At 32.7% G+C, this 26,065-nt stretch overlaps 1 protein-coding gene and 2 long non-coding RNA genes across 3 annotated transcripts; 1 reads left to right on the forward strand and 2 right to left on the reverse strand.

The window, feature by feature from the left end:
* Nucleotides 1-2,099: 2,099 nt before the first annotated feature.
* LOC128546627 (uncharacterized) lies at nt 2,100-25,799 on the reverse strand. The gene is made up of 2 exons (XM_053517627.1): nt 24,328-25,799; nt 2,100-3,853 (listed from the first exon to the last, which is right to left on the reverse strand). Exons 1-2 carry the CDS (start codon nt 25,728-25,730, stop codon nt 3,805-3,807), a joined length of 1,452 nt encoding a protein of 483 aa, XP_053373602.1. The 5' UTR covers nt 25,731-25,799; the 3' UTR covers nt 2,100-3,804.
* On the reverse strand, nt 6,494-7,584 carry LOC128546631 (uncharacterized). The gene is made up of 2 exons (XR_008366116.1): nt 7,345-7,584; nt 6,494-6,815 (listed from the first exon to the last, which is right to left on the reverse strand). It is a non-coding gene; the product is annotated as an uncharacterized LOC128546631 (long non-coding RNA).
* Nucleotides 10,694-12,266, forward strand: LOC128546632 (uncharacterized). Its single transcript, XR_008366117.1, has 2 exons — nt 10,694-11,557; nt 11,900-12,266. It is a non-coding gene; the product is annotated as an uncharacterized LOC128546632 (long non-coding RNA).
* Nucleotides 25,800-26,065: the final 266 nt, after the last annotated feature.

Raw genomic sequence — 26,065 nt, forward strand, 5'->3', positions numbered from 1 at the left:
TTATCAACCTTATATGTGGATATATACACTCGTTTTTTTCCGCAGATAATATTGCGCACCTAATTTCACGCAATATTACCGCTGCAGAACTCGTGCATATATCCACATACAAAGTTAATAACCTATAATTATTGTTCCGTAGACATAGGGGCCGGATGGGTAAAGTAAAGAATTTTCCCCTCTCCCACTCCAACATTTCAAAATTTCAGACATAACTTGCATGCTTATAAAACAGAAACTAAATCATTATGCTTCATCTTTCAGTCTGTTGTCACATTTGCACCTGGCTGTTCTCTTATTAGTCCACTCTCTTCCGAGAGCGATTATTTTTAACCCAGGAAACGCCGAAGATTGTTCGATTAAGCCCTGTTGAGCTGACCTATCAACGAGAAGTCAGTCAAACGTTTACCATATGAGCGTCTGCAGAAACGATATAGTTATTTTGCACTTTTACTTGTAACTTCTATAGTAGTAATTTTGTTGTTTACTAGAGGGAAGTATTGCTTAAACAATGGAATATCTTTATAAGACAAATGCAATGATTGTTGGAGTATATGTATGGTAAATGATTTCCTGAAGACAATAATAAAATGGTACGTTTAATTAATGAAATAGAGCAAATCTTTACCGACTAAATAACGGCCGGCATTAAATTTCCCGCATTCAGTGTACGTACGCATTGAATGTACACTATCAAACCTTTGTTAAACCTTATCCTAACCTTTAGACAGTATATTGTATACTCAATACGAGCTAGTCCGTTTATTATAGTTTTTCAATGGTGAACATACAAGCTTATTTAGACGTTGTTTTTTTTTCATTGACGACAAGTAAAATCTTATGTTTTCTCGTCATTTTCAACGTTTTGTTTCTCTGTGATTTATCTCTCAGTACATTTTACCATAGATCATAGATTTGATTTATTTTGTACGAAAAACGTAACTGTACAATATATCAGTAATGAAATAGCAATGCATCGTTTCATGGGAGTAAAAATGATGAAAATGTTACCATACTGATTAAAAGAGTTAACCCGTTTGTGACTGTTTTACTACGTTGTTCAGTACCATGCGTGGTGGAGTTAATCCGTTAATTGGTTCTTGCTTTTACTTTAATACTAATATTTAGTTAATAATATTTTTATTAATATTATCACTTTACCAGATCTATATAGCGCCCTTTTCATGATAAACTCGTTCAAAGACGCTTCACATATAGCAAACGCAGCCACACAGGGTGCGAAATTCATCTTCTACTAGTACAGACACAGAGCGATCTGACCAGAGGGACAGAGTGAGATAAAGCCCCCAGAACAGATAGAGGGAAATCCTTTTTAGATATAAGCCTGTCCGGCTAACTTAGCCTAGCTCTTTGCGGAAAGAAGTCTGGTTCTTTAACGTGCCTTGTGTATAGCACCGATACACGCAGAGCCGTCTTTTCTTGAAAGAACTAGTTCATGCCTCTTAATCGATATCCAATATTCCTTAAAGTTTTGTTTTTTTGACAATGTCCGCAAAATACGTCTACTGTTAAGCGGGCATAAAAATCTAAAAGTGTAATTGATTAGAAATGGCAGGATCAATATACTAATGACTTTTTATGACGGATAAGACTTTTCAAGTAAGATATAGAACGATATCCACGTGACTGCGTTGCGTAGCGACCCACTCGAAACTGCGTTGGTTTGTTTTAAGAGGTAGCTCTTTAGATAAGAAGTGTTGTAATAATTACTTTTTTCCCGATAAGCACTATATATAATGCGATATTGTCAAAAACTGACAAAAAATATCCCCTCTCCTAACCCCCACTCCACCCGCCACCGCCGGACTGTATATAAGTGTTTGAATAAACGGCACAAGATGGACCCAACTGCGGACCAGATTGACGGCTATGGTGTCTTTTTTGGCGACATTGAGTACAATTTACGTTATCTCGGGCACGATTTGTTTGTTGGGACTTAATTTCGTGGTTGGGCTGAACCACAAATTCCACGAAAATTAATCCCCCACGAATAATAATGATTTCACAGGATAAGATATTGTTAAATTACCGTAGGGATATGATATCAGCTGAACCTTTAAAGCAAGTAAAAGTCAATCTACAATTGGTAGGTTTTTAATAAATAAGATGTTTTATATAAAACATCACAATCAGTTTAAATTGGTTGTTTGGTCAATATATTGTAAGAATCATTTAGTTTTACTGTAAGCATCATATAAGATAAGATTTGGAGCGATCAAAATAATAAGTCCCGTGCTTAAAACATTATGTCGTGCGCTAGAAATAATAAGTCGAGTACTCGTGATAACTTAAGCTTAAAACAAGAATGCCATGATGGTTCTAGATAGATCGCCTGATGTTTAAGCTAAATGAGTTATAAAATCGCATATGAAAAATAATCTGCACAATATCAGGAATTATGCCTAATATCGGGAATAATGTGATAGGTTAAGTTAGTTCTGCACGTTTGATAAACCGGAAGTGATAGCGTAACGTCGAATACGTAGAATAAAGACTAGATTCGGCGTACGGAAATGAAAATCAGTTTATGAATTAATGGCAACCTGTGATTAAATTTATTACAATGGCACTCTTACTATCTTTTTGAAGTTAAAATATGACGTTAAAACATTTGACATGTAAGATAATTTAAAATATGTCTTAAAATAAGCTTGAAATGTGCTGGTCGCTTTAATCATGGTCAAATATCTCAAAAATAAGCACAAGGACCTTTACATTTTCTTTCACCAAAATGTGAGAAGTTTCATTAAAATCTGCATTGTAGAAAATTATATTCACGAATAAGTAATGAAAGCTGTGATTTTCCCACAAATTCTCATTATGTAAACTTGCGTGAGGTCCACTTTATTTTCAAATCAGTCTTCTAAAAAATCAAGCACATGACCCTATCATTTTTAATTTGCTGAATTTTCTAAGTAGATTCTGAGGTTTTATTTAAGTTTTATCAAATTCTACATTGTAGAAACATTTTCGATCTAAACGTGCAGAACTACCTTAAGTGGCCATATTAAACATTACAAAACTTTCATACGTCATGAATGCTGTATTTGCTAGGTAAGAAAAATGTTTGGTTTAAATAAATATGTATGTGATCGTCTATATAAATATTTGCATTTTACATTGATTTATACTTTTGATCATACTTGAATCTTAGTAGTTTGATGGGTTTGATGGACTGGTCACTTACTTAGTTCTTACATAGTTAAAACTTTTTTTCCAAATCACAGAAAGGTACCTAACGACTGTTTACAGAAAGGGTTTATCATAATTAAGAGTATGTAACATCCCCAGAGGTGTGTGGTGGTAGTAAAAAGTAGCCTCTTGCCCAGTATTATTATTCCTAGCCCTTAGAAATCATAGGGTCTATTCAGTTCTCATATGTAATAGAATTCCGCTTAAACCGTTGCTGGGAGGGGGCGGGGTGCGGGAGGATTGCGATGACTTGTACATATTATTACATTTGATCAACAAATTCGATCAAACAAGTAAAACATATATAATTTGTTAAAAAGAGTCCAATAATCTTTCAAAGATTACATCACTTCTCAGTTTAAATGTTTTATCCAGATATATGTGTGTTTTATTTGATGCAATGCTTTTAGCGCTGGCATCTATATCTTAACTTCATACTGTACTTGATTCTTTCCAACTGTATTTTCAACGATAGTTTCCTGTTTCTTAGCTTTGCTATGTACATCAGCTGGCACCAAACATTTTCTTTTCTTTCGGCGACTATTTTTTATTCAAAGCATCAATGCCTTCACAAACCTCTATCTCAGTCGCTTATTTCGAGACATTCTCCTCTGTGCTACTGGTGAGCGTTGACTCTGGTCTGAAAGTAAAGAAAAATGTAAAACAAAAGTCTCTTAACTTTAACTAGCATATTTAACGATATCATCTCTGTTCTATTTTATTTCATGTGTGTTGTAGTTTTTCTTTTTAAAGGTTATCAAAGTCCCGATATCAACAACATGGTATACGCTAAATTGTTGGTGAAAAGGACCAGACTGATCTATATGACAGCACATATTTGACAAAATAGTATTTTCATTTGATATGTTACAAACATGAAGTACAATAATTAAATCTACATTGTTTTCTATAGAAATATTCTCTGTGCCAATGAACAGTTCATAGACCTCGTACGTTGCCAAAATACGATCACGTTAATGATTGTTATCATTACATGTATTTCTTATTGTGGATGGTTAAGTCCATTCAATATATCTATAGAGTACCACTTAAGCCGGGGCTAAAGGCTTGAAGAGTATCTACCCCTCATGATCAGATTCAGGCAAACCTAGGACGCAATAAGTTTGTTTGGTTGCTTTTTATGTTTCAATAGGATCTTAATGCCGATGTTATCACTATTGCAAGAATTACATAACTTCCCGTACTTGGACTCAGTATTGCTATATGTTTTGGTCTTTTGAGTCAATGAAATCCATTCAATTCATCTGTATAATAGAATTTCGCATAATCCAGCGCATGTGTGCTTGAGGTGCATTTCACATTTTATAACCTCTCATAAACAGTCTTAATCAAACTAAACCTACTGCTAATATTTGGTTTGGTGCTTGCAAAGATCTTCATATTGCTTATATCAATGTTAACAGCGTGTCTTAATGCTCCATTTGTCTGTGAGTATCCCTATTCGATTTAATTTAAAACTACGATTGCTTCTGTGTTTCAAATGTGTAATTTCACATTTTTGACAATTTTGTGTTACTCTGTTTCTATGAGAACTTCTAAGTTTTAACATCAAAGGCAAAAGTGCAGGTTGTCAATCGAATTAAACACTTTTACAGTCATATTTATTAACGTTTGCTTTAGAGCAAAAACTGACAAAAGAAGGATGTTTTAAAAAAGAGCTGTCTATATGACAGCCAATGCTCGACTATTTGAGTTGTCCCAGAAGCAGGAATATTACCCAAAATGTTAAAATATCTATTGTGTTTCAATCCAGTATCTGCATTAGTTTTGGAGATAGTAACTTACATGCAAAACATTAACCAGGATTTCCTAAGTACAAAAAGGGGCATATAATTTGGCTAAAATGCATGTCAGAGTTATGGAACTGGATGCTATTGCCTATTTTTGCAACCCCGAAGACACATGTGAAGTTTCGATTCAATATCTGCATTAGTTTTTGAGACAGTAATTTGCATGCAAAACCTTAACCAGGATTTTCTAAGTCCCAAAAAGGGCAAAATTTGGCCAAAATACAAGTCAGAGTTATAAGGGTTTACCCAGTGAGGTTATAAATTGACATAGAAAATAGAGAATAAGTCTCAAAGCTATATGCCTTTAAGTAATAGCTATATGTACTTGCATGTCAAACTTTAACCAGGATTTTCCAAGTCCAAAAGGGGGCATAATTTGGCCAAACTACATGCGGGAGTTATCGGACATGACCAAATGAGGTTGGTAATTTGACCTAGAAAAAGAAAAGGAATAAGTTTCAAAGCTATATGCCTTTAGATTGTAACCATATGTACATTTACTTACATGAAAACACTTAAACCAAGGTTAAAGGGTGCCAGGGTGGGTAGAATAGCTAGACTGTTTTTCGAATAGTCGAGCTAAAAATAGCTGTTTCAGTTTGATACTTTTCTTTCCATTGTATTTGTTTTATACCGACTACAAAAATAAAATAAGTGGAAAACCACAGGTCGCCCAACATGACATAAATGAAAATGTTGCAGGCTCTGTTTCATAAAGCCTATTCAGGGACGAACACGATCCATTTGTATTTGACAGTTTCCAAACTGTCAAAATGCTTGATTTATCAAGAATTTATCGGAAAATTCAAAAGAACAAGCAGTTGTGTCGTATATTTGATAAGCATTAATAAAATTCAAGAAATATCTTGATCGGGAAATATTCATTCATAAAACATAATTTACTTATGTCTTTCTATATATATTAGAACTTCTCTATCTGAAATCGGATAATGCGCATACTTTCGTTCTGTTTTACCATCCGTAACAAATGCACACTACGAATTTTGGTAGTTAAGATAAAATGATTTTTGTACATGTGTATCAAATGGCAAAAATAAATACTGTGTGTTTGAGTGGCTATCCGAATTCAGATAAGCTGTTTGAGTGGATATCCGAATTCAGATAAGCCAAAAACATTTAGCTATCTAAAATTGTACTGAAGAAAAACTTGAGTTTTTTCGTTACTGTCCAAATCAGATAAGCTTCAACAATGTCCTATCTGAAATCGAATGAATCAAAACTAACTGATGGCGTTGCTATTCGAATTTAGATAAGCCCTAACAATTAGCTATAAAAAGAATGAGCGTTGACTAAAATTAGAATTTGGATAGAGAAAAAAACCTTTGTAATGTTGTTACTATCCGAATTCTTATAAGCTCATTCAGTATAAGAAAATCTTGAAGTTGTCATTGGCGAAATTCTTATAAGCTACGGTATTGGGAAGAGCAGGCAAAATAAATGACGTGACACAAGATGAAACAAAACATGTTATGAATGATCGCTTTATGAAAATGTTTGCATGTCTATGTGAAATAAAGTTTAATATATATTTATTTCATATGAGCTTTGATCTTACTCAACAATATATTGTTGTAATATTATTAAGTATCTACATGTTTCTGTCCTTTAATTGGCAAATGGTTAAACAATTAAGCATAACGTTATTCCTCTTTTAGAGAAAATAGTTCATGATTCCTCATAGTCAGTTAGATATTCACATTCTTCTTTTGCCAGTCTACCAGATCTTTTCCCATCCTGTCATGTAACCATATATGAAGGTTCAACATCAACCTGAAAGTTAAAAGTTATACAACTATGTGAAACGTATTTAATAAGTGTATTACATAAAATGTAATGAATATGCTACAAACAAAGTTTATATTATATGTGATGGAAAAATACTAAGAAAATATGGTTCATGGATCTAATGAACATTATTTATATTCAATAATAGAAATAAAAAATACTGATAATTTGCTGACAATAACCAGACTTTGTCTTTTCCTACACTCTTTAATTTGGACATATTTAAAGCAGAAGAAATGATTCATTATGTTATTGTGTTATGTGAGGAATAAGCCACGCTCATAACATGTAACTGCACTATATGCTCGGTAATGTATTTATTACTTTTAATTGCTACTGTTCTTTATTTCTATAAATAAATATGCAAACTATTAATTGTAACACAATATGTATGAACTATTAATGAGTTGTATATGCTAACTTATATAAGAACTATTTACATTCAAACAAGCATATGCAATATTCTTTATGAATCCATATCTTAAAAAAAAAATAGAAGATAATAATTGAATACCTTTTTTATTGGCTTCTCCCAGTGAATCCAAAACGTAGTATCATATAAAACATCATTTATTGAGTTAAAATTACTCGTTAATTCCGTCACATGTATTTTGCAAACTGTTAGAAAACTCTACATGTATAAGATTTAGACATTTTCCTCGGCGAATCTTGTGCCATTTCCTAGATAATAACATCTGCAAGTGCATAGTAGGCGGTTACTACAGAATGATTGACTGAACTGTTACTATGTAAAATGTAGATAACCTCAGCCACTCATCATGCATTTTGATGCTGATGTTATCTGTGAGAAGATTCTTTTGAGTTTTAAGGGGCCAGTAGTTCTGTTTATAAATACAAACATGTGGTTCTGATATTGCTGATAAAGAGAATTGTAAGACCATTTGTAAATTTGATCTACATATGGAGGAATTAATGCATCCCATAATTATGTTCTTATCATTACATCCAAAACTCGAAACACTAGCTTGGTAATACATATAAACATATCTTTAGCAAAATTTAATAATAATACATCTTATAATGTAAATAAAAAGTACCTACAGAAAAAGATGTGTTTGCAAGTTATCAGAATTTTAGATCTTATTTCAGTAGAGTTTCAAGAGCTTGTATCTGATCGATTTCACAAGGTCACTTAATCATTATATATCAAATTATTAACATTCATATATTTTAAACTCTGAATAAAACGCTGAAATGATTTTCTTCTTAACTATTTGTTTGTATTACGCTTACGTTCATTAAATTGTTTCTGTCTTATAGTCTTTTCATAATCCGACATTGATTTAATAAGTTTTACTCTGTTACTATCTGACCTATTTTCTCAAAACCTATTTCAATCACAATAAAATCTGTCTCTTTTTAATTAACATTCTTCATCAAACTATGTTTTATTTTAAATCCGTGGCGGAAAGTTTACGTAACTCCGATTTTATAATCTTTTTTAAAATGTGGTGCGCAAACACTGTGCATAATGTTTGAAAAATGTAAAAGATTTCTATCGATTGAAGATGGATTACTTTCATCATTTAAACAGCTTGTTAAATTATTCAATTCTGAGATGAAATTCTCGCTGTTTATTTTTCTTCATATTTTTCAGTTTTATTAGTATCCCATTTATAAGAGGTATCGGTTTTTCTGTTTTCATCTGTGTAGATAAGACAATGTAAAGTAAAATTCTAAACACAATGATCGGACAAGATACTTGGTCCCTGAACATTAAAACTCTGAAATAAGTCCACAATTGACGGACTACAAATGACATAATCAACCAGACTACTTTCGTTTCTGCTAATATATGTTACGTTTCCAGCATCATTTTTGAAAATGTTTTAGCGCAAAAATGCTGTGTTAATTTTTGGAACTGCCACGAGATACCTGGTAGCTATCATGATAATATTCTAAGCTTTCCAGAAATGTTGTGCATTTTCCTGAAAACATTATCGTAACAAATTACTTTTTAAGATATTCTTTTCATTTTTTAGGAAACTTTAGGCTATTGAGAGATATTTTCAGGAAAGCTCGAAATATCAAGATAATTGCTGAAAGTATCGACATAGCTGTCTTGCTAAGTAATGGCAACTGTGGGCACTAACGCACACACACACACACACACACACACACACACAAAATCGAGATACTTATTTAAATTATTGCATTGATATAGACTATTGAGATAATCTTTTAAGATAACTTCGCTTTATCAAGATAACTTCTTAAAAGTATTGCGCTGGCTACTTATTAGACTAGTTCCTAGACTATGATATATCTTTTTACATTTTCATGATTGAATGTAGTGAACTGAGCCAGTCTATATCATTTGTCCAGTATCATAATTTAATATGATAATTGAAACACCATTTCTCTGTGTAATTCTCTTAAATGTACTGGATTTTGTCTGTATGAAATCGATTTATACAAAAAAGGGAATAATGTAGAAATATATTTATTACCAGTCTAGTGGCTAGTGTAGCTACCTATCATCTCATGTTAAAAATGTGCCACCATACTCAACAGTTATTAATTTTTATTAGTTAACTCATGCCATTTAGATTTAAAGGGGAACAACTTTTTCAAAATATTTCAAGGATCCATCGTACGGGACAGCACTGCATTACATGTAATGTAGACTGTCGGTAAAGCTGTTGTTTGTTTATCAAATATTTCTTTGTTTGATAAACCATTTACTCCTTAACCTTAAAGACCAACCAAAAGCTAATAATCACATGAACGTAGTTTTAGGCGTTTACCGCGTTAACTTGTTTTTAAAACATTATGTGCTAGCTTTTTTACAATTGTTATTCAGTCAAATTGTTTTACTGTGTTCCGTTTGGACCATCATTTTTTATTACTTAGCCACATGTCTCGAAAGCCGAAATCACGACACTACGATGAGGTGATAATAACAATCGAATCACTACTTTGAAAACTCAAAACTACGATAGTGAAAGTCGATAACTTTTCTCGTTTTGACTATCGTGGTTTCATGTTTCCATCATCGTGCTTTCGACTTTCGTTATCGAAGTTTCGATTTTCAACATTTTAATTTCGATTTTCAAGTCGAAACAACGATGTTGAAATTCGAAACTACAAGGATGAAAGTTGAAAGTTCGATTGTAAAAGTTGAAACCACGCTGATGAAAACACTTAAGATGGTTGCTACCTACACATGCAACCCAACTTAGGCCAATTAAAGCGAAGTGTTCTGGCAGACTGCAAATAGTTGTATATCTTCTCAGATTTTTCAAAAACAGAATCATATAAATACAACACTTATATCAAATTCCTGTTCTTGATTCTGCTATCAGTAGGAAAGTAGAAACTGATTAACTAAATTATGTTAAAAATCTTAATACTTAATACTTTTTCTTTTCTCATCGGTTGTATTAATTATATGTGAATATTATTGAATTTATTGTAGTTGTCTGATTTCCCGTACAGATTAAATAACATATATGCCTAAACACCGGAGAAAGATATCATTTCTGGGATATCTAGATGTCTTCATATAGTTCACTCATTAATGATATCATGACTTAACTTTATATTTCATGTTCATTTTTTGATATCACAAATGATTTGTATATCTATATCGTAACATGCAATTAAAGATGTCCTTGAAATGGAAAATTAAAGCTATTTACATTATGATATTTTAAACCTGTTTTCTGTGTGCTGATAGCTTTGATTATTTAGTTCTTCATGTAAAAGAATGAAGTTTAGATAGCATAAGAAAAAAAAAACATTGAGAAAACTATATAATAGAATATATCAACTAATATTTCGCAAATTGTTAACTGATATCTAAATTGACTTCACTTTCTATGCGTCTATGTATGTAAGAAAACACATTTTTTAAGTGAAAAGGGTATTAAAATATACTAACTGAAAAACATCAAAACAACATACATTTTTACAATACGTGGTCCAGCTGGTTAATGATAATATGGCCGAAATCGTCCTAAAATGTTGACCTAGTTGCCACACTGTAAACATGAAGTCATTGGGCCAACGACGGAAACCCGTCAAAGGATAATCGTGGTTAGGCCACTGTTGGCCCAACAATGATTAATAAGTATTTAAATACAGCTGTTGGGCCAACGTTGAACCAACTTTGAATTTCAGTCACAGATATATTTACATTGGGCCAATATTGATTTTCAGAGAAAGACTTATATAGAGAAAACATCGTTGGCCCAACGTTGGCCCATTAGAAGTAATAATATAATAATTATATATTTTACAGGAGACTGTTTTATCACAAGCCCCTACAGGTATACACGTTATGTGTGTGTGTAACATGCAATATTTAATTAATAATTAAATACTTTTCTGCACCAATTCGTAATCAGTTAAATTTGGGCTTATTAAACCTTAAACTTATCTGCAGCCGTAATGACATTTTGAACTATTTCAAATGTACTACCTTGAAAAAAAATGTGAAAATAATTGATAAAAAAAAAACAACTCACTACTAACTCTATAACAAATATCTAATTTTATACAGTCATAAAATGTTTACAATAAATCTGTTGAGTATTCCAGAACATGAACTCTCGTTAACCCGGGTTATGTAAGAAATCCCAGAAAATGTGGTTAATTTTACTCTCTAGGTCAGATTTCTAGCTGCATATATGTGAAGTAAAGGAAACTATTATACATGTGATAGATCTAGAGTTAACAAAAACCCGGTCTACCAGCTATAAACTGTAAGTAGAAATTTTTGAATATTATTGATAAAGTTGTGGAATCTTGTAAACAGAGAATTTCTTAATTTTATCCTATATGCAAGTAATATCCATGTGACTTGAACATATGTTAAATACTTTTATCTAAAGCTAGCGGATGGCACTTGTGTTGAGTATTAAATTCTTTAAATAAAATAACTCATATTCTCGTTAATTCTAACATATTTTTCTCGGTTAAATACAGACAAAAATAAATTTCATACATTTTACGCAAGTTTATGTCCAGAGGTTTATGTGCATTTCTTTAGTTATATTGTTATCAATTTGACGTAGATGGTTTAAACAACATTATTTTTTTTACAGGGTGCTGTTCAAGAGAGTAATAATAGAGTGCCTAGCACTGTGGTGCACAAGAAAAAAACAAGAAGAAAAAAAGAAAGCAGCAACGTCAGTGAGAAAAAAAAAAACAATCAAACAGAACTTGGATATATAATGAATTAATATACAGACAGTAATTCACTTTAGTAGGATTTAATCAGTGACTGAAAAAAAGAAAAAATATTTAGATTTATAAAAGGCTGGGATCAATATTTGACATGTTGTAGTGATGAAATATTCTGTTATATTTCTTCAGGAAAATTGCAAACAAACTTTAAATAAATGTTAGATTTCTTTTTGTTAAACTTTAACAAAATCACAACTATTTGAAAATAAAATACGTAATGAATAATGCTAGTTTTAGTCTTTTTTCAGTTTCCTAATCGTTGGGATAGCGTTGGCCCAACGCTGGACCAACCATGATAAACGAAAAAATGCTGTTGGCCCAATGGAGGGTCAACGATAAGTGCAGGATACAAGTTGTTGGCCCAATGGAGGGCCAACGATAAGTGTAGGATTCCAGTCGTTGGACCAACGATGTACCAACCGTTGGGCCAACGTTGCGCCAGTTAGCAAAATGGCATTGGGCAAACGTTGGAAATCTTCGTTGGGCCAACGAAGAGTCTGCCGTTGGCCCAACGTTGGGCCAACGCATGTCTGCTATCTGGGCAGTATATGACACGAGTTTTCAAGTGGTCCTGTTAGTGTAACACATACAGTATATACGTTTTAAACTATAAACAGAATGAACACATCTGTGCTTACTCTGCATGATAAGATAGTGTGGATTCTATTTTGCAATTCAATTATATAAACGTCTTAGGATTCTAATAGTGTCAGTTTGTCGTTCTTCAGAATTAATAATTGCTCCTCGGAACTCAGTTTAAAAAAAAAACAACAAATTTATTGATACAGGGGAGAATCAATAAAGAATTATCAAAATTCAAACTCGCATGGCAATTATTTCGAAAAAGGTAAGTTTCGATTATCAGAGTAGACGTAGCTAGGACAACTGTCTGTTATATCTAAATCTAGTGAATGGATCCAGTCTATGCTCTCCGTGAGATACTAGCTCCTAGACCATGATATATCGTTTTAAATGTTTCTGCCTTACTGACCTGAACGATGAAAAGACGGTTACTATTTTGGCAACGAACATTGTATAAAATTGACTGACTAGATTGTACAATATTATATTAAGTGAACTACAGACAAAAATGAATTCGGGTAACCCGAGGTAACTTTAATAGAAAAGCGTGTTTATAAGGGAAACATTAATTTTCAAATGAAATACATTTCAGACAAAACACTAACAAAAATGCAAATATTATGCAAAAGAAGACAATGCTGTTTTTGTTATTTGGCGTCACACTGGCGAAAGGAAAGGATTTGAGACTATTTATCTCAGACCTTTAATAACTTCATAATATCATACATATTTAAACACAAATGATAACATGGAAAAGGAAATGTACACACTTCCTGATCTATTTGAGTATCTTACACATGAAAACAACAGTATAATGTTTTTATAATTGCAAATAACAGATTATCAACATTAAGAAGCCACTCAATGAGCTCATTGTTTGCAGTAGTTATGCAATTAAATGAGCTCTCTCTAGGCAGTAGTTATTTAATTGAGAGAGCTCTTTCTATGCAGTAGTAATACAAAGCAGTGAGCTCTTTCTACTGAGTACTTTTCCAATTCAGTAATATTTTCATGCAGTAGATATTCAATTCAGTGAGCTTTTTGATGCATTGGTTAGTTAATTCGGTTAGATCGTTCTAGACTGTAATCATTCACTTCAGTGAGATGAGTAATTTTTTTTTTTCAATTTAGTGAGCTCTTTTTGTGCAGTAGATATTCAGTTCATTGAGATCTTTCTAGGCAGTAATTATTCCAGTGGATGAGCTATTTCTATGCAGTAAGTTCTTTCTATGCTGTAGTAATTCAATTCAGTGATATCTAGATCTTTCTATGCGGTAGTTAGTCAATTCGGTGATATCTTTCTAGACAATCGTTATCTAATTCAGTGAGATCCTTCTACGCAGTGGTACATTAAATTCAGTGTGATCTTAATCTTTCTATGCGGTTTTTATTCCATTCAGTGATATCTTTCTAGGCAGTATAGTTATTCAATTCTGTGAGCTCGTTCTATGCAGTAGTATATCAAATTCAGTGTGATCTAAATCTTTATATGATGTTTTAATCCATTAAGTAATATCTTTCTAGGCAGTAGTTAATCAGTTCAGTGAGATCTTTTAATGCTGTAGTAATTCAATTCAGTGTGATCTAAATCTTTCTATGCGGAAGTTATTATTCTTACAGACAATTAGTCCACATGGACATTTGATAAAGGGACAGGATACCAGCACTTGAGATGCATTGTGTTTAAAAGCCGTCTTCTTAGAATACCACACTTGTCTTCCTTGTTTTACTATTTGTCATAGTTAAAGACAATTAATCCATACGGACTTTTGAAATAGGGACATGACACCAGCACTTGAGATGCATTGTGTTTAAACGCCGTTACTTCCAGTTAATGATCACGAATTTTTCGAAAGAAGAAATCTAAATTTAGTGGATTGTTCTCGATCATTTAAAGTCAACTGAGATGATTGTTTTCCCTTGAACGGAACAAGGAACTTCTAAATAACGTATTGGCCCTTGAGACATCGCAAGTTGTAAAATATTTTAATATCTTATTTCCTGATATAAAGATGCAGAAGAATTTTCGGAAGTAAACTAGTTAAATACTTATTAAAAGTCTAATGTGTAATTGTTGCTGACACCACTTGATTATTTATAATATCATTTACTTTTGTTTAAACTGTTACGCCCTGAAATATATTTTTATAATACCGATCATTTCGTTTTTCAATCATTTGAAACTATCTTAGCGATGTCTGTATCTTGATGGCCAATGGAATGCCTAATGGCCAAACATTTGGAATGTGAAATGTTTTCTACAGGCAAAGTTATCTACATGTACAGTGTATATATGAAGAGATTTTACATACTTTGTTATTTTACTCTGACATCATTCTGTGATAGCATATTGCATCAATAATAAATCACACGTTATCCTTATTTTAGGCCATTAGTATACTTCTTACTATCGTGGCTGAAACCGACTTCTTACCAATCAACCAAGCTTTCAAGGACATCTGCCAAAGTATTGTGTTAAGAGGCGGTAGGGAATGGCATTTCAAAAGCGCTGCCTTTCTAATTTAGTACAGTTTTCCAGATTTATTGCATACAAAATATAAATAAGGACTTCCTTTTGTTTGTTAATCAATTATGAAGCAACAAAGAAAGAAAACATCATGATGACCCTGTGTCGCTCATCTGAGTATATTGAACCACATGTTTCAAACTGATTCTAAAATATTAGAAAGTAGATCAGTAGGTCACATTTATGGACAATGAAAGACAGTTTAAAGATTGGTGTGCAAAACTGTACACAAGCAAAAGTTTACGCATGGACACACGGGCGACGTAGACCTACTGACCTAGTTTTTGACCGCAGTTGACCCAGTTTCGAATTTGACCTAGATATCATCAAGATAGATAATCTGACCAACTTTCATACAGATCCCATGAAAAACATCGCCTCTAGAGAGGTCACAAGGTTTTTCTATTATTTGATCCACTGACCTAGTTTTTGAAGGCACGTGACCTCATTTTGACCTTGAACTAGATATCATCAAAGTGAACATTCTGACCAATTTTCGTAAAGATCTATTGAGTATGGATTCAAGAGAGGTCACAAGGTTTTTCTATTTTTAGACCTATTGACCTAGTTTTTGATCGCACGCGACCCAGTTTCAAAAGAAATGACTTACGCATGACGTCACAAGATGTTTTACGTACCATTACACCAAGCTGTTCAAGTAAAGCAAGAGTTTTGTCTCTTTATATGGCTATTTTTAGAGTAAAAATGTTTGGAAAAAATACCGTTTTTGTTCAAAATTTACTACGAGCCCACCTTAGAACAATTTTCTTTCATGTATTATTCACCGTGTTTTTGTAATCCTCAACACATCCAAAAACTAAAATTGTTCTCACCTGCGCTCGTATCGTACTTTGCTGATAAAGGGCACGAAACATCTAAAAATGTACAAAATCTGTGTTGATGACATGAAACTAGACCATGGATCATGACTTTTAACGCAAAACTAATACATTTTATCTTCCAAAAAATGCAAGATTAAGCCTTTTTCTTTCAAATAATCCATATCGAGATGTATTTTTACTTTCTTTTTCTTCGAAATTTGGGGCTAAAATTGTGCCTTATGATACATGTTCCTTTACACTGATGCATGAATTTTAATTAACTGAACCGAGAATAATAATTTACACAAACACTTAGAAAAACATTTTTCTAACTAGAAAAATCTCACTGAAGTGAATCCTAGACTTAAACTTAATAAAATGTGCATGCCTTAAATTTGGCATAAATCAAGAATAAGTATATCATACAGTGTATTGTGTGTATTGTAAACCTTCCCAAGAATCGATCCATGTAAATTTTGTGATGTCATCATGAACGTTTCACAATGACGTCATTCAGTGCTATTGTCTGTGTGATAAAAGTAGAGACAACCATATTCAAGGAAATTTGTTAAGATTACAGAATCTGTTTAGAAAAAAAAAATGTTGTGCAACATCGAAACTGGACTCTGTAATAAAATTCAGTCTGGAAAGAAACTGATGTAAAAATGAGTCCGTCAATACGGTAGGAGCTTAATTCTGATATCAGGTCAATGACGTTTGTTTTATGACTGTGACCTTGACCTTTGAGTTAGAGATAAGGGTGTTGCATTACACCCTATGGGAAACATTTGTACCAAGTAATATTACAAAGTTATTGAAAGCAAAAAAACCTTTGAATTCCATCTGTGACATTGAACATGAAATAGGTTCTGTTTAATTAAAATGACAAGTCGTCTGATTATCGTAATATTGTTATCCCTTGATGGACGACAGAGCTGTCGACCGGGCACAGAACCGATCCTGTTCATGCCATGTTAGCATTTTACTGCCAAGTGTGATCTTGACCATTTAAAGTTAGGAGTTTGAAAAATGTGCATGACACATTGTCTTATTATTGAGTAATTTGTGCCAAGTAATATTGAAATCCCATGATGAATGAAATGTGGACAAGACGGACGGACCTGAAAACGAAATGACGGTCGAAAAAAGCGCAATCATATAGTTCCCTAAGCTGGGTTTGATCAGTCTGCGAGTAATAACATCTTCAGTCTGCTAACTATATTACTGCTGAGAAAAAATTAGAATATTAGTTTCATGACATAAAATTTGAGGGCAAAAAATGACCCCACACTTAAGTGGCAGGGGCCAGTTTCGTATGTTGGTTAATGTATTATGCGCTGATACCAGTGCGGAGAAAAAGTGATAATAAATTCTTTTTTGACAAAATCCAGGGAAGTGTTGAGCGAACATAATGTATATTCTTAGCACTTTATCGTGTGACATTTTAAGCGTGATAAATCCGTTGTTTCTATGATGATGATGATGAAAACGAGTAAAACACCGGTTCAGGGCACCTTGCCCTACCGGTACCGTATTATTCACAAATGACTGACCTAAACAGACGTATATCGTATAAGTTCTTTCTTCTGCGGGCTTAATATACAGTATATATTTGTTTTTCAAAAAATGTGGTGGTATTAAATTTCTGCGTACCTTACTTTTGTGGTGTCTGTCTTCTCACGTTGATGGGATCTATTTCTGCGGTTCTGTATTCACCGATTGTTTCATTAATTTTAAACCGGATCATAATGGCGGCTTGTATTTTCTGCGAATTTCAAATATGCAGTCTTATTGTCTTGTTCATAAATTGCAGAAGATTAATTTCTCAAGCGCCTAGAGAATTGTTGCAGGTTATTTTATACACTTAACAAAATTCCTAATTGGTCAGTTTATATTATATTACTATTTTGTTATTAATGCATGTATTTACACGAAATTTCAAATACCGACATTTGAATAGATACTGCAGCTGATTATTGATTTATTTTTCGCCGACTCACGGCCAGCGTAACCCCATTAGGCGTTTTAACCAATATTGTATATTTAGCACGTGCAGAGCATGCACACCAATATGCACTTGTTAGTGAACATATTTTTGGCATTGCTGACGAAAGTCCTACTAGAAAAAACACATTTTATTGTGAAATTGACACAAGGGCAACGCGCCCGGGCTGTAGGAATTTTACAACAATACTCAAAATCGGTCATTTCAATGAATTGTCCTTGGGTTAAATTTTGCCAAAAGAGCGCGGATGATAGATAATCAACGATTGAAGGTTCTTGTAAACGGAAATAAGGTTAAAAATGGAAATAACCATCAAAGTAACAGCTACAAACAAATTGTATCAAAATTCTTTTGAAATTGCAAAAATAGTTACACACGTGTCATAAATGTGTCACGGCTAGCAATATTTTGACAGCTTGATTGTGTTGCTTTTGTGTCAATTTCACCATGATATGTGTTTTTCTAAGAGGACTTTCGTCAGTAATGCCAAAAGTGTAAACGTCTACGTGCATGTTGGTGCACATGCCCTGCACGTGCAAAACATGCAATGTTAGTCAAAACGCCTAATGCGGTTACTTCGGCTGTGAGTCGCCAAAAATAATCAAAAGCTAGCTGCAGTACCTATTCAAGTGTCGGTATATGAAATTTCGTGTGAATACATGCATTATCAACAAAATAGTAATAAAATATAAACTGACCAAATAAATTAGAAATTTTGTTGAGTGTACATACGGTCATGCAAAACAGACACGAAAAAGGTACTTATACGATATTTTTAACGCATGAATATTTGTGGCCAGACGTAAATAATCTTGGGAAAACAGTGCCTCAAAACCGTTTTTTTCTCACAAATTTGAGCTAAATCTGGATGGATGGATGAATGACAGTTTCCATTCCGTTTAAGTTCCGTTACCTCATGTACGATTTTAGACCCGGCCGTTTGGAAAATGGATTCAAGCATATATTTATTTTACGCAAGAATTACTTGTATGAAGGAATCCTTAGTTCTATAAACACCGTTAACAACAAGTTGAATATAAATGCTTTTAAAGTATATCTACCTGTTTCATTCTAAATATGTACTCGGGTCAAATACCAAATTGGACCCTCCCACTTGATTTTGCAATTAATAAAATTGAGAGTTTTTCTAGTTTCTGAACTTTTGTATATCTTTCTGCAAATTAAACCTGTCTGAGATAAATATGTTTTCAATAGCATGAAAAAATGTCTGTATAAGAGCGTCTAAACTTGCCTACCCTCACGCGCAAAATGAGCCAAAATTTACAATTTGTCTCTATGAGATAAAGAATGTAAAGTAAATCTGTTTTTATAGGTTTCTAGCGTAATTTAATATATTTCGTAATTAGGAATGATATAAGGACAGTTCGCATCATTTTGTGAAAATGAAATGTCCCATCTCCCTATTTGCATATTTTATGAGGTCCACACACTCTAAACGTCCCCTGAATGACGAAATGCCAAATATGCGCTACGATGGTTTAAAATATAAAAATGAATCTTTTACGTTACTAAGTTGAAGATTTTTTTTAAAAAACAGCAACAATTTTGCTGCTGTGACGTCAATTAGCGTTTGTAGTCCCCAGAAATTTTAAAATATCAAACAAGCGGTTGTAAACTATATACAAACGCGCAAAATATTTCACTTATGATTTTGCTATTTATGAACAAAAGCAAGTTTTACTGGTTTTAACTTCTATATATCATTCGCAAATTAAACCAGATGCAAGTGATTTCAATAGCACGATAAGATGTCTGTATGTGAGCGTCTAAACTTGCCCACCCCTCATGCATAAAATGAGCCAAAAATTAAAGTTTGTCGCTATGAGACAAAAATGTAAATGTTTTAATCATTTTCTGGCGTGATTTAACGTATAATAATATTTGCGAACAGCATCATTTTGAAAATATAAAAAATGTCCCCATCCTCTAAATAATAAAAATGATGCTTTTACGGTACTATTGTACTATTTAATTGACCTGTCAAAACATGTTCCCGACTTTCATGTTAATCTTATATAGGCTCGAACAGAAAATAAGGAAAGCCTGGTCCATGTTTTGACAGGTCAAATAAATTGTACAATAAAACACTGTTAATTGTGGTAGAGTTAAACAGACATGTTTCAATATTGGACTTTTTTATGATTTATTTTCGCACGTATCAGTGTTATTTTTGAAATATTCAAACTTACTGCCCCTTGCTCAAATAGATGATTTTTTTTTTCAAAAAAAAAAAAAAAATAAATAATAATAATTTGAGCTTTGATGGTTGATTTTAGATATCTCAGGAAATTTGGACAGGTCTGTCTCTTGGGAACAATGTCCAAGCATTCATTCATTTTTCACAACATTTACTAATTCGTGGGAGTCCCCTTTTCAAAAAGCATCATAGATAATCAGTTGAATACAAAATCTTATAACAAACATCCGGCTCTTGTATTCAAGTAACGATACAAGTAACAATACAAAATCGGCCATTTCTACTTACGAAACCTGATGTACATGTTTTTCATGTCAGTTCGAAAATAACAGAATGATTAATTTTCCCCATGAAAGGAAAGCTTTTTCTCTCTTCGGTCAGAACTGTCAATACCTGATGGGTTGGGAAATATATGAAACTGTTCGCTGCATAACACTTTGAGGTAGTTTGGCTTCAAACATGTTCCACATTAACTGTGGGTAATCAAATGCCGATTATGTCTTTTCAGAGCATTTCAGACAAGACTGATAAACCTTACAATCATTTCCCTAGGGGATATCTCCAGAACTGACTGGCTTATGACTCCTGTGAAACTACATAATATTGTTTATAAAATTAAAGTTTTAATATCTTTGTTTATTTTCAGTCTAGTGTCTAGTTAATGGCTAAAAGAATTTACTTTGCTCTGCTTTATTTTCATTGACAATACAATGATATATGATTTATAGCACACTTGTTGAAGTTCCACTTAAAATACCAAAGTTGGATATCATATGTTCCGGTAGTTATTATCTTGATTTGAATTGTTTCAGTAAAAGAAATATTATAAGGAACAAACATCCAATTAGGATTAGCCAGGTATAATACAAGAAATAATGAAACGAAATAAATACCTAAAAAGTAATAAGAATAATTTTTATTAAGAATACAATTCGAAATGATGATAGATTATATACATTGTACACTGTCAGTGTTGATTTAGACGATCCATCGGAATGTTTATTTACACACGGATATGAACATTATACCACGGGAAATCGTAGCACATAATATATTTAGACTCAAGTCGGAAACATTATCCTGAAACGATTATTTTTCGTGTTAAACCTTGTGCTTCCACAGATAATAACTAGGATGTTTATTTACAAGATTCTTATCATTACTTCAAACCAACGGACACTAGCTTATGTTCCCAAAATGTAAACAAAATAAGAAAATCAACTGAAATTTATTTTGTAAATTAGGGCGCCAATATAAATTGAATTGATAAGAAAGTGCTAACTACAATAAACGCACTTGAAAGCTATTTCGGATAAAATACATCGGTTTTAGCGGACATTATTTATGCAGTATTAGAGGAAATCGTTATTTGTTCTTGTCGTTTCTGAGATTATAAATAAAAGTAAGTAAAATGTCTTCCTCCTTTATATTACAGATTTTGTTGATTCACTTTTGTCCAATAATAACTTGACATTCACAAATTTTATTCAGGTGTATAATAAATGATTAAAAAATGGTGTTTAGTCATTTTATTCAAAACGTTCATACTTCTGTAATAACATGTTAAAGCTGGTTTTGAACAATAAACTGCTCCGAAAATTTCTTTCACAATTTATACAATAAATGTTCGCATTTATAGAATGAAAGTGTGATAGGTGATAGAAAATCATGCAGTCATATATTAAGAAACCAGGAATTCTCAAGCGTATAAATTGTCTTTATGAATATATATAAGGGTAAGGTATGTATTTTGGAAGTTAATACCCATGAATTCATCAGAGCCTATACATCAAAATAGCCGTATTATTCTTACCAACCGCGCATGATGAAACTGTTAAAGTAACTACTTTTCTTTTAAAAAATCATATTTAATATTATGTTTTTATTACTTTCAGGTTGGATCTTTAAAAGCGACCACGTTACCTAACTGGAATAGTGTTTTCAAGTAGATGTATTTTCGTATTACTTTGAATATTATAAATATATGGACATTTGTTTTCGTAATGTGAAATGATAACGTTTCTCGAAAATGTCAGGACAGAAACATTCAATAATTACATTCTAACCATATCACGTTGTGTAAGATGTGCAAACAGTCACAAAAAAAAAATCATGATGGAATATATTGAAAATCTTGTAATCTTTCACACTTTATATTTTTTTCTATGATGACTAATGGCAATACATGCAAACAACATGTATTTTGTCTGTTTTCAGAAAGTTGAATGCATAAGGACTTGTATTCTATTTCACACAGTATCAGTTACCTTGGACATTCAGTTTTCTGAAACTTATCAGAATTTTACCCGTTATCTTAGCTTTCCTGTCGTTTTTATTCTTTATTCAATGAAAATACATGTATGATTACATAACACAGTGCTTAACACAGTGTTTGAATTCTGACAGCAACAGCAATACTCATCTTTTCATCAGATTTCAGAATGTCTAGAATTTTGAGTGCAATGTTATCACTCATTTTATTTATCTGATTTAAGATAGATGAATACAATATCAACATACATGTAGGTCGCTTGTAATGGCTTATCGGAATTCGGATAGCAACATTGACACATTTATTGATTATTTATTTCCTCTGTTTATAGTTATATAATTCAGATTGTAAAGTCAATGCTGTTTTTTCTACTGCCTGCTCTCAAATGGTGTTTATCTGAATTCGGCTAGCAAACGCAAAGCACAGTTTCTCTTCTATTCGGTTCCAGATCGTTTTAAGCTGTGGCTTAGGCGAATTCGGATAACAACGATAATACATACACAAGATCTATTCCATATATTCCTGATGAGATGCAAAACTTATAGTTATTTCAATTCAAATAGCAAAGCCAATGCTAGGTTTTTGAACTGCATAATTGCTTATCTGAATTTGGATAGTAAAAACGAAACACAATTTTTATTCTGTCCAACTTTAGATAGTCAATATTGTATGGACATGTCTGAATTCGGATAATAATACAAACTCACAATTTGGTCAAGTGTATTAACTTGTTCGTTTAATGATCAGGTATAAGGTTTCTTTCGTAAATTATCGTATTTGGTAAAGTGTATATTAGCTCAGGACAGTGTAGCATAATGAATATTGGATTTAATCTGACAATATTTTGTATTTGTATATTAATATAAAATGAATTGAAGTTAATCAAAGTCTGCCTTTTATCTGTTTTCGGATAGAGCAGTTTTTTTATACATACTTAGATATGTGGTTTCCTGTTCCCTGCTCGAGGTGTCTTGTATTATATTCATGATCATTAAAGTTATGAAACATTTACTTGTTCTTTTTGTGACTTTCTGATAAGTTCTCGATAAATCAAGCATTTTGACAGTTTGGAAACATATTTCAAGTACTAGTATACATACGGTGGTGTACATGGAACTTTCAATGATAAACAGAATGCAATGAAATGAAAAGCACCGTATTAGCTCTATAGTCATTGTGATTAAATGGCTTATTGTTTCATGTAGTGTTTTATGTCTCTCGGTAGAGTAGCTGCAGGTCATGTAATTTGTCTGATTTTGTTTCCTTCAAATTTTTTTTAAAAAATTTATTTTGTTTAGTGCTGGATATATTAAAGGGACGTTCTAAAGTTTTGAATTGTTTACACAAAATTTATTTATTATGATTTGTTTCTTTAGTAGACGATTCGGTTTAAAACTGTACAATTAAAGATTTATATTGAGATTAATATGTCTTTTACGCTCTACCTGGGGATACTTTTAACCGAGGACTTTAACAGTAGGCGATTATCATAACCGGGTAGTTTAACCCTAAGCCATAAAAGAACAAATTCGATGATATGTTCTCTTTATTTTAGAAATTCGCAAAACAACACAGCTGATATAATGCTAATTGATAAACTTTAACATCTTTAAATTGACTAAAATCACCTAGTTGTGTTGATTCAATTTTGATCCTTCCTGTCAGAAATTTAATTTAGTTTGATCAGTAATGGAATACTTTTTTGAAATTTTTGTTTCCGATTTTTTTTTAATGACGTCAAATTTTGATCCCCCGGAAAGGAGTCTATTTATAGCATTGAACAAATTTTGTTTATACGAAAATTAACGTTTTCTTTCTTTAAGAAAATACATAGTGAATGTAAATACATATATTTTACTACCTTTCTACGAACTCTAAAATTTCTTCGTCAGTCTTGCTGCTGAAGTCGTCGAAAAATTCAAACGGATTTGTCTCTCTTATGATTGGAAAAATGTTTTTCCTATAGAAATTGATTAAATCTTCGCCTGTCTTTATTATGAATAACTGTAGCATCATTTCTAAACCCTTTAATGGTGGGAGTGAAAACAAAGAAATAATCGCCTGCTCCGCGTTTTCGTTCTTGTCAATCATCCTTGATCTTATCTGAGCGTCTTGACCAAGAAGATGTTTGATCTCTGAACATTGTAATAGTACGCTTTCACCGTCTGAGAGGAAATTATCCAAGTCCTGTAATACTTTGACTCTTTCATTTTCTGATATCTTGTGTATCAACAAGTTTCTTCCTGGAATCATGTAATTTGGAAGGTTTCTGTCATACACACACTTACACAAATATTTCAGCCCGTCTATGACCCGATGTAAGAATTGATTTCTCTCAAAATTGTGAATGTCTGTACTCTCTGATATCCAAAATATAACATTTTTCATCACATACGATGACAGGTTTTCACTTGATTTCTTCAAAACGGCCTTTGCAAGCATTTTTAATGCACCATATACTTTTAATTGTGTGTCATTAAAAGAACGTACTAGTGCGAGTTCTCCAAGCACTAAGCTGATTCTCCATTGCATTACGTCATCTTCTGTCTCTCCGACCGGTACAGCAAGAACATCTAAACGTCTCACCTCTTCGATCACATCTGAACTTGGCCACCCGTGATGTCTTCGACGGTCACACCACTCATTCACTATCGAGGGATAAGAGCATTGTAAAGCCAATACATCGTCAAAGTTTAATGAAAACTTTGTGTAAGGTAGTTTGCATTCATACGGTTGCGCAGGCCCTTTAGCAACATCATATACAAAGCTCCTTTCCAGCCACCCTTCCTGTTTTAAATGACTCATTGCAGATGTCAGCATTCGATCATTCCGTAGATACTTATGTCCATTTTGCTCATTGAGGGAATTTTCTATATTTTGTAGAAAACTTGCGTTTCTTGAATCGGGATCTATTTTTTCTTGTATTGACATTAATCTTAATCGACAATATCCGCTTGGTGCATGGTCAAAGTCAAGTTCAAATTCCGCATCAAAACGCTTACGGTCCGAGGTTACTGGGTATGAGTGAAAACCCATAGCTGAACGCTGAATGAAGAGTCTGTCAATATCGCAGTCGAAATGTAATCCGATTCCTTCCCCACGGCTCCCAGCAATTACAAGATCGATATCCTCGTTTGATTTTTGTCTATAGAACAAGCTTCCGATTTCATTACAATTGTTATAGATCTCTACCCGTTTGTCTGCCGATAAACGAGAGTATCCATATTTTTCAAAAATATCCCAAACACAATTTAAGGCAGCCATTATTGTTGAGCTTACGCTATCTATGTCGATACCTAATGTAGTGTTATCGCTGAATGAACAATGCAGTAGTCATGCAATAACAAATATCTGTGGTATGCATTTTGACTTGTGTTATTATGATTGGTCTACAAAGAAAATGTAAATCTTAATAAAACTGCCAAAAATAAAGATTAATAAATTAAGTATATAATACATAGAGGATATTACATGAGTGTCTTTTAATACTGAATTTATTAAATGAGCTGAATAAAATAATGTAATACGAGGCTCTGCCGAGCATTTTATCGAGTTTGTTTAACGAGTGTGGAAAATCACAAATGTAATATTCTTTTTAT

This window comes from Mercenaria mercenaria, chromosome 11 (assembly GCF_021730395.1).
Source record: "Mercenaria mercenaria strain notata chromosome 11, MADL_Memer_1, whole genome shotgun sequence".
In the NCBI taxonomy this organism is placed as follows: Eukaryota; Metazoa; Mollusca; class Bivalvia; order Venerida; family Veneridae; genus Mercenaria; species Mercenaria mercenaria.

Excerpts from the sequence above, each read along its gene's own strand:
- LOC128546627 (XM_053517627.1), bottom strand. The coding sequence starts at position 25,730 with ATGGCTGCCTTAAATTGTGTTTGGGATATTTTTGAAAAATATGGATAC. Across the intron at positions 3,854-24,327 it reads ATTTTAGAGTTCGTAGAAAG|ACCAGAGTCAACGCTCACCA; the intron begins GTAGTAAAATAT and ends CTTTACTTTCAG.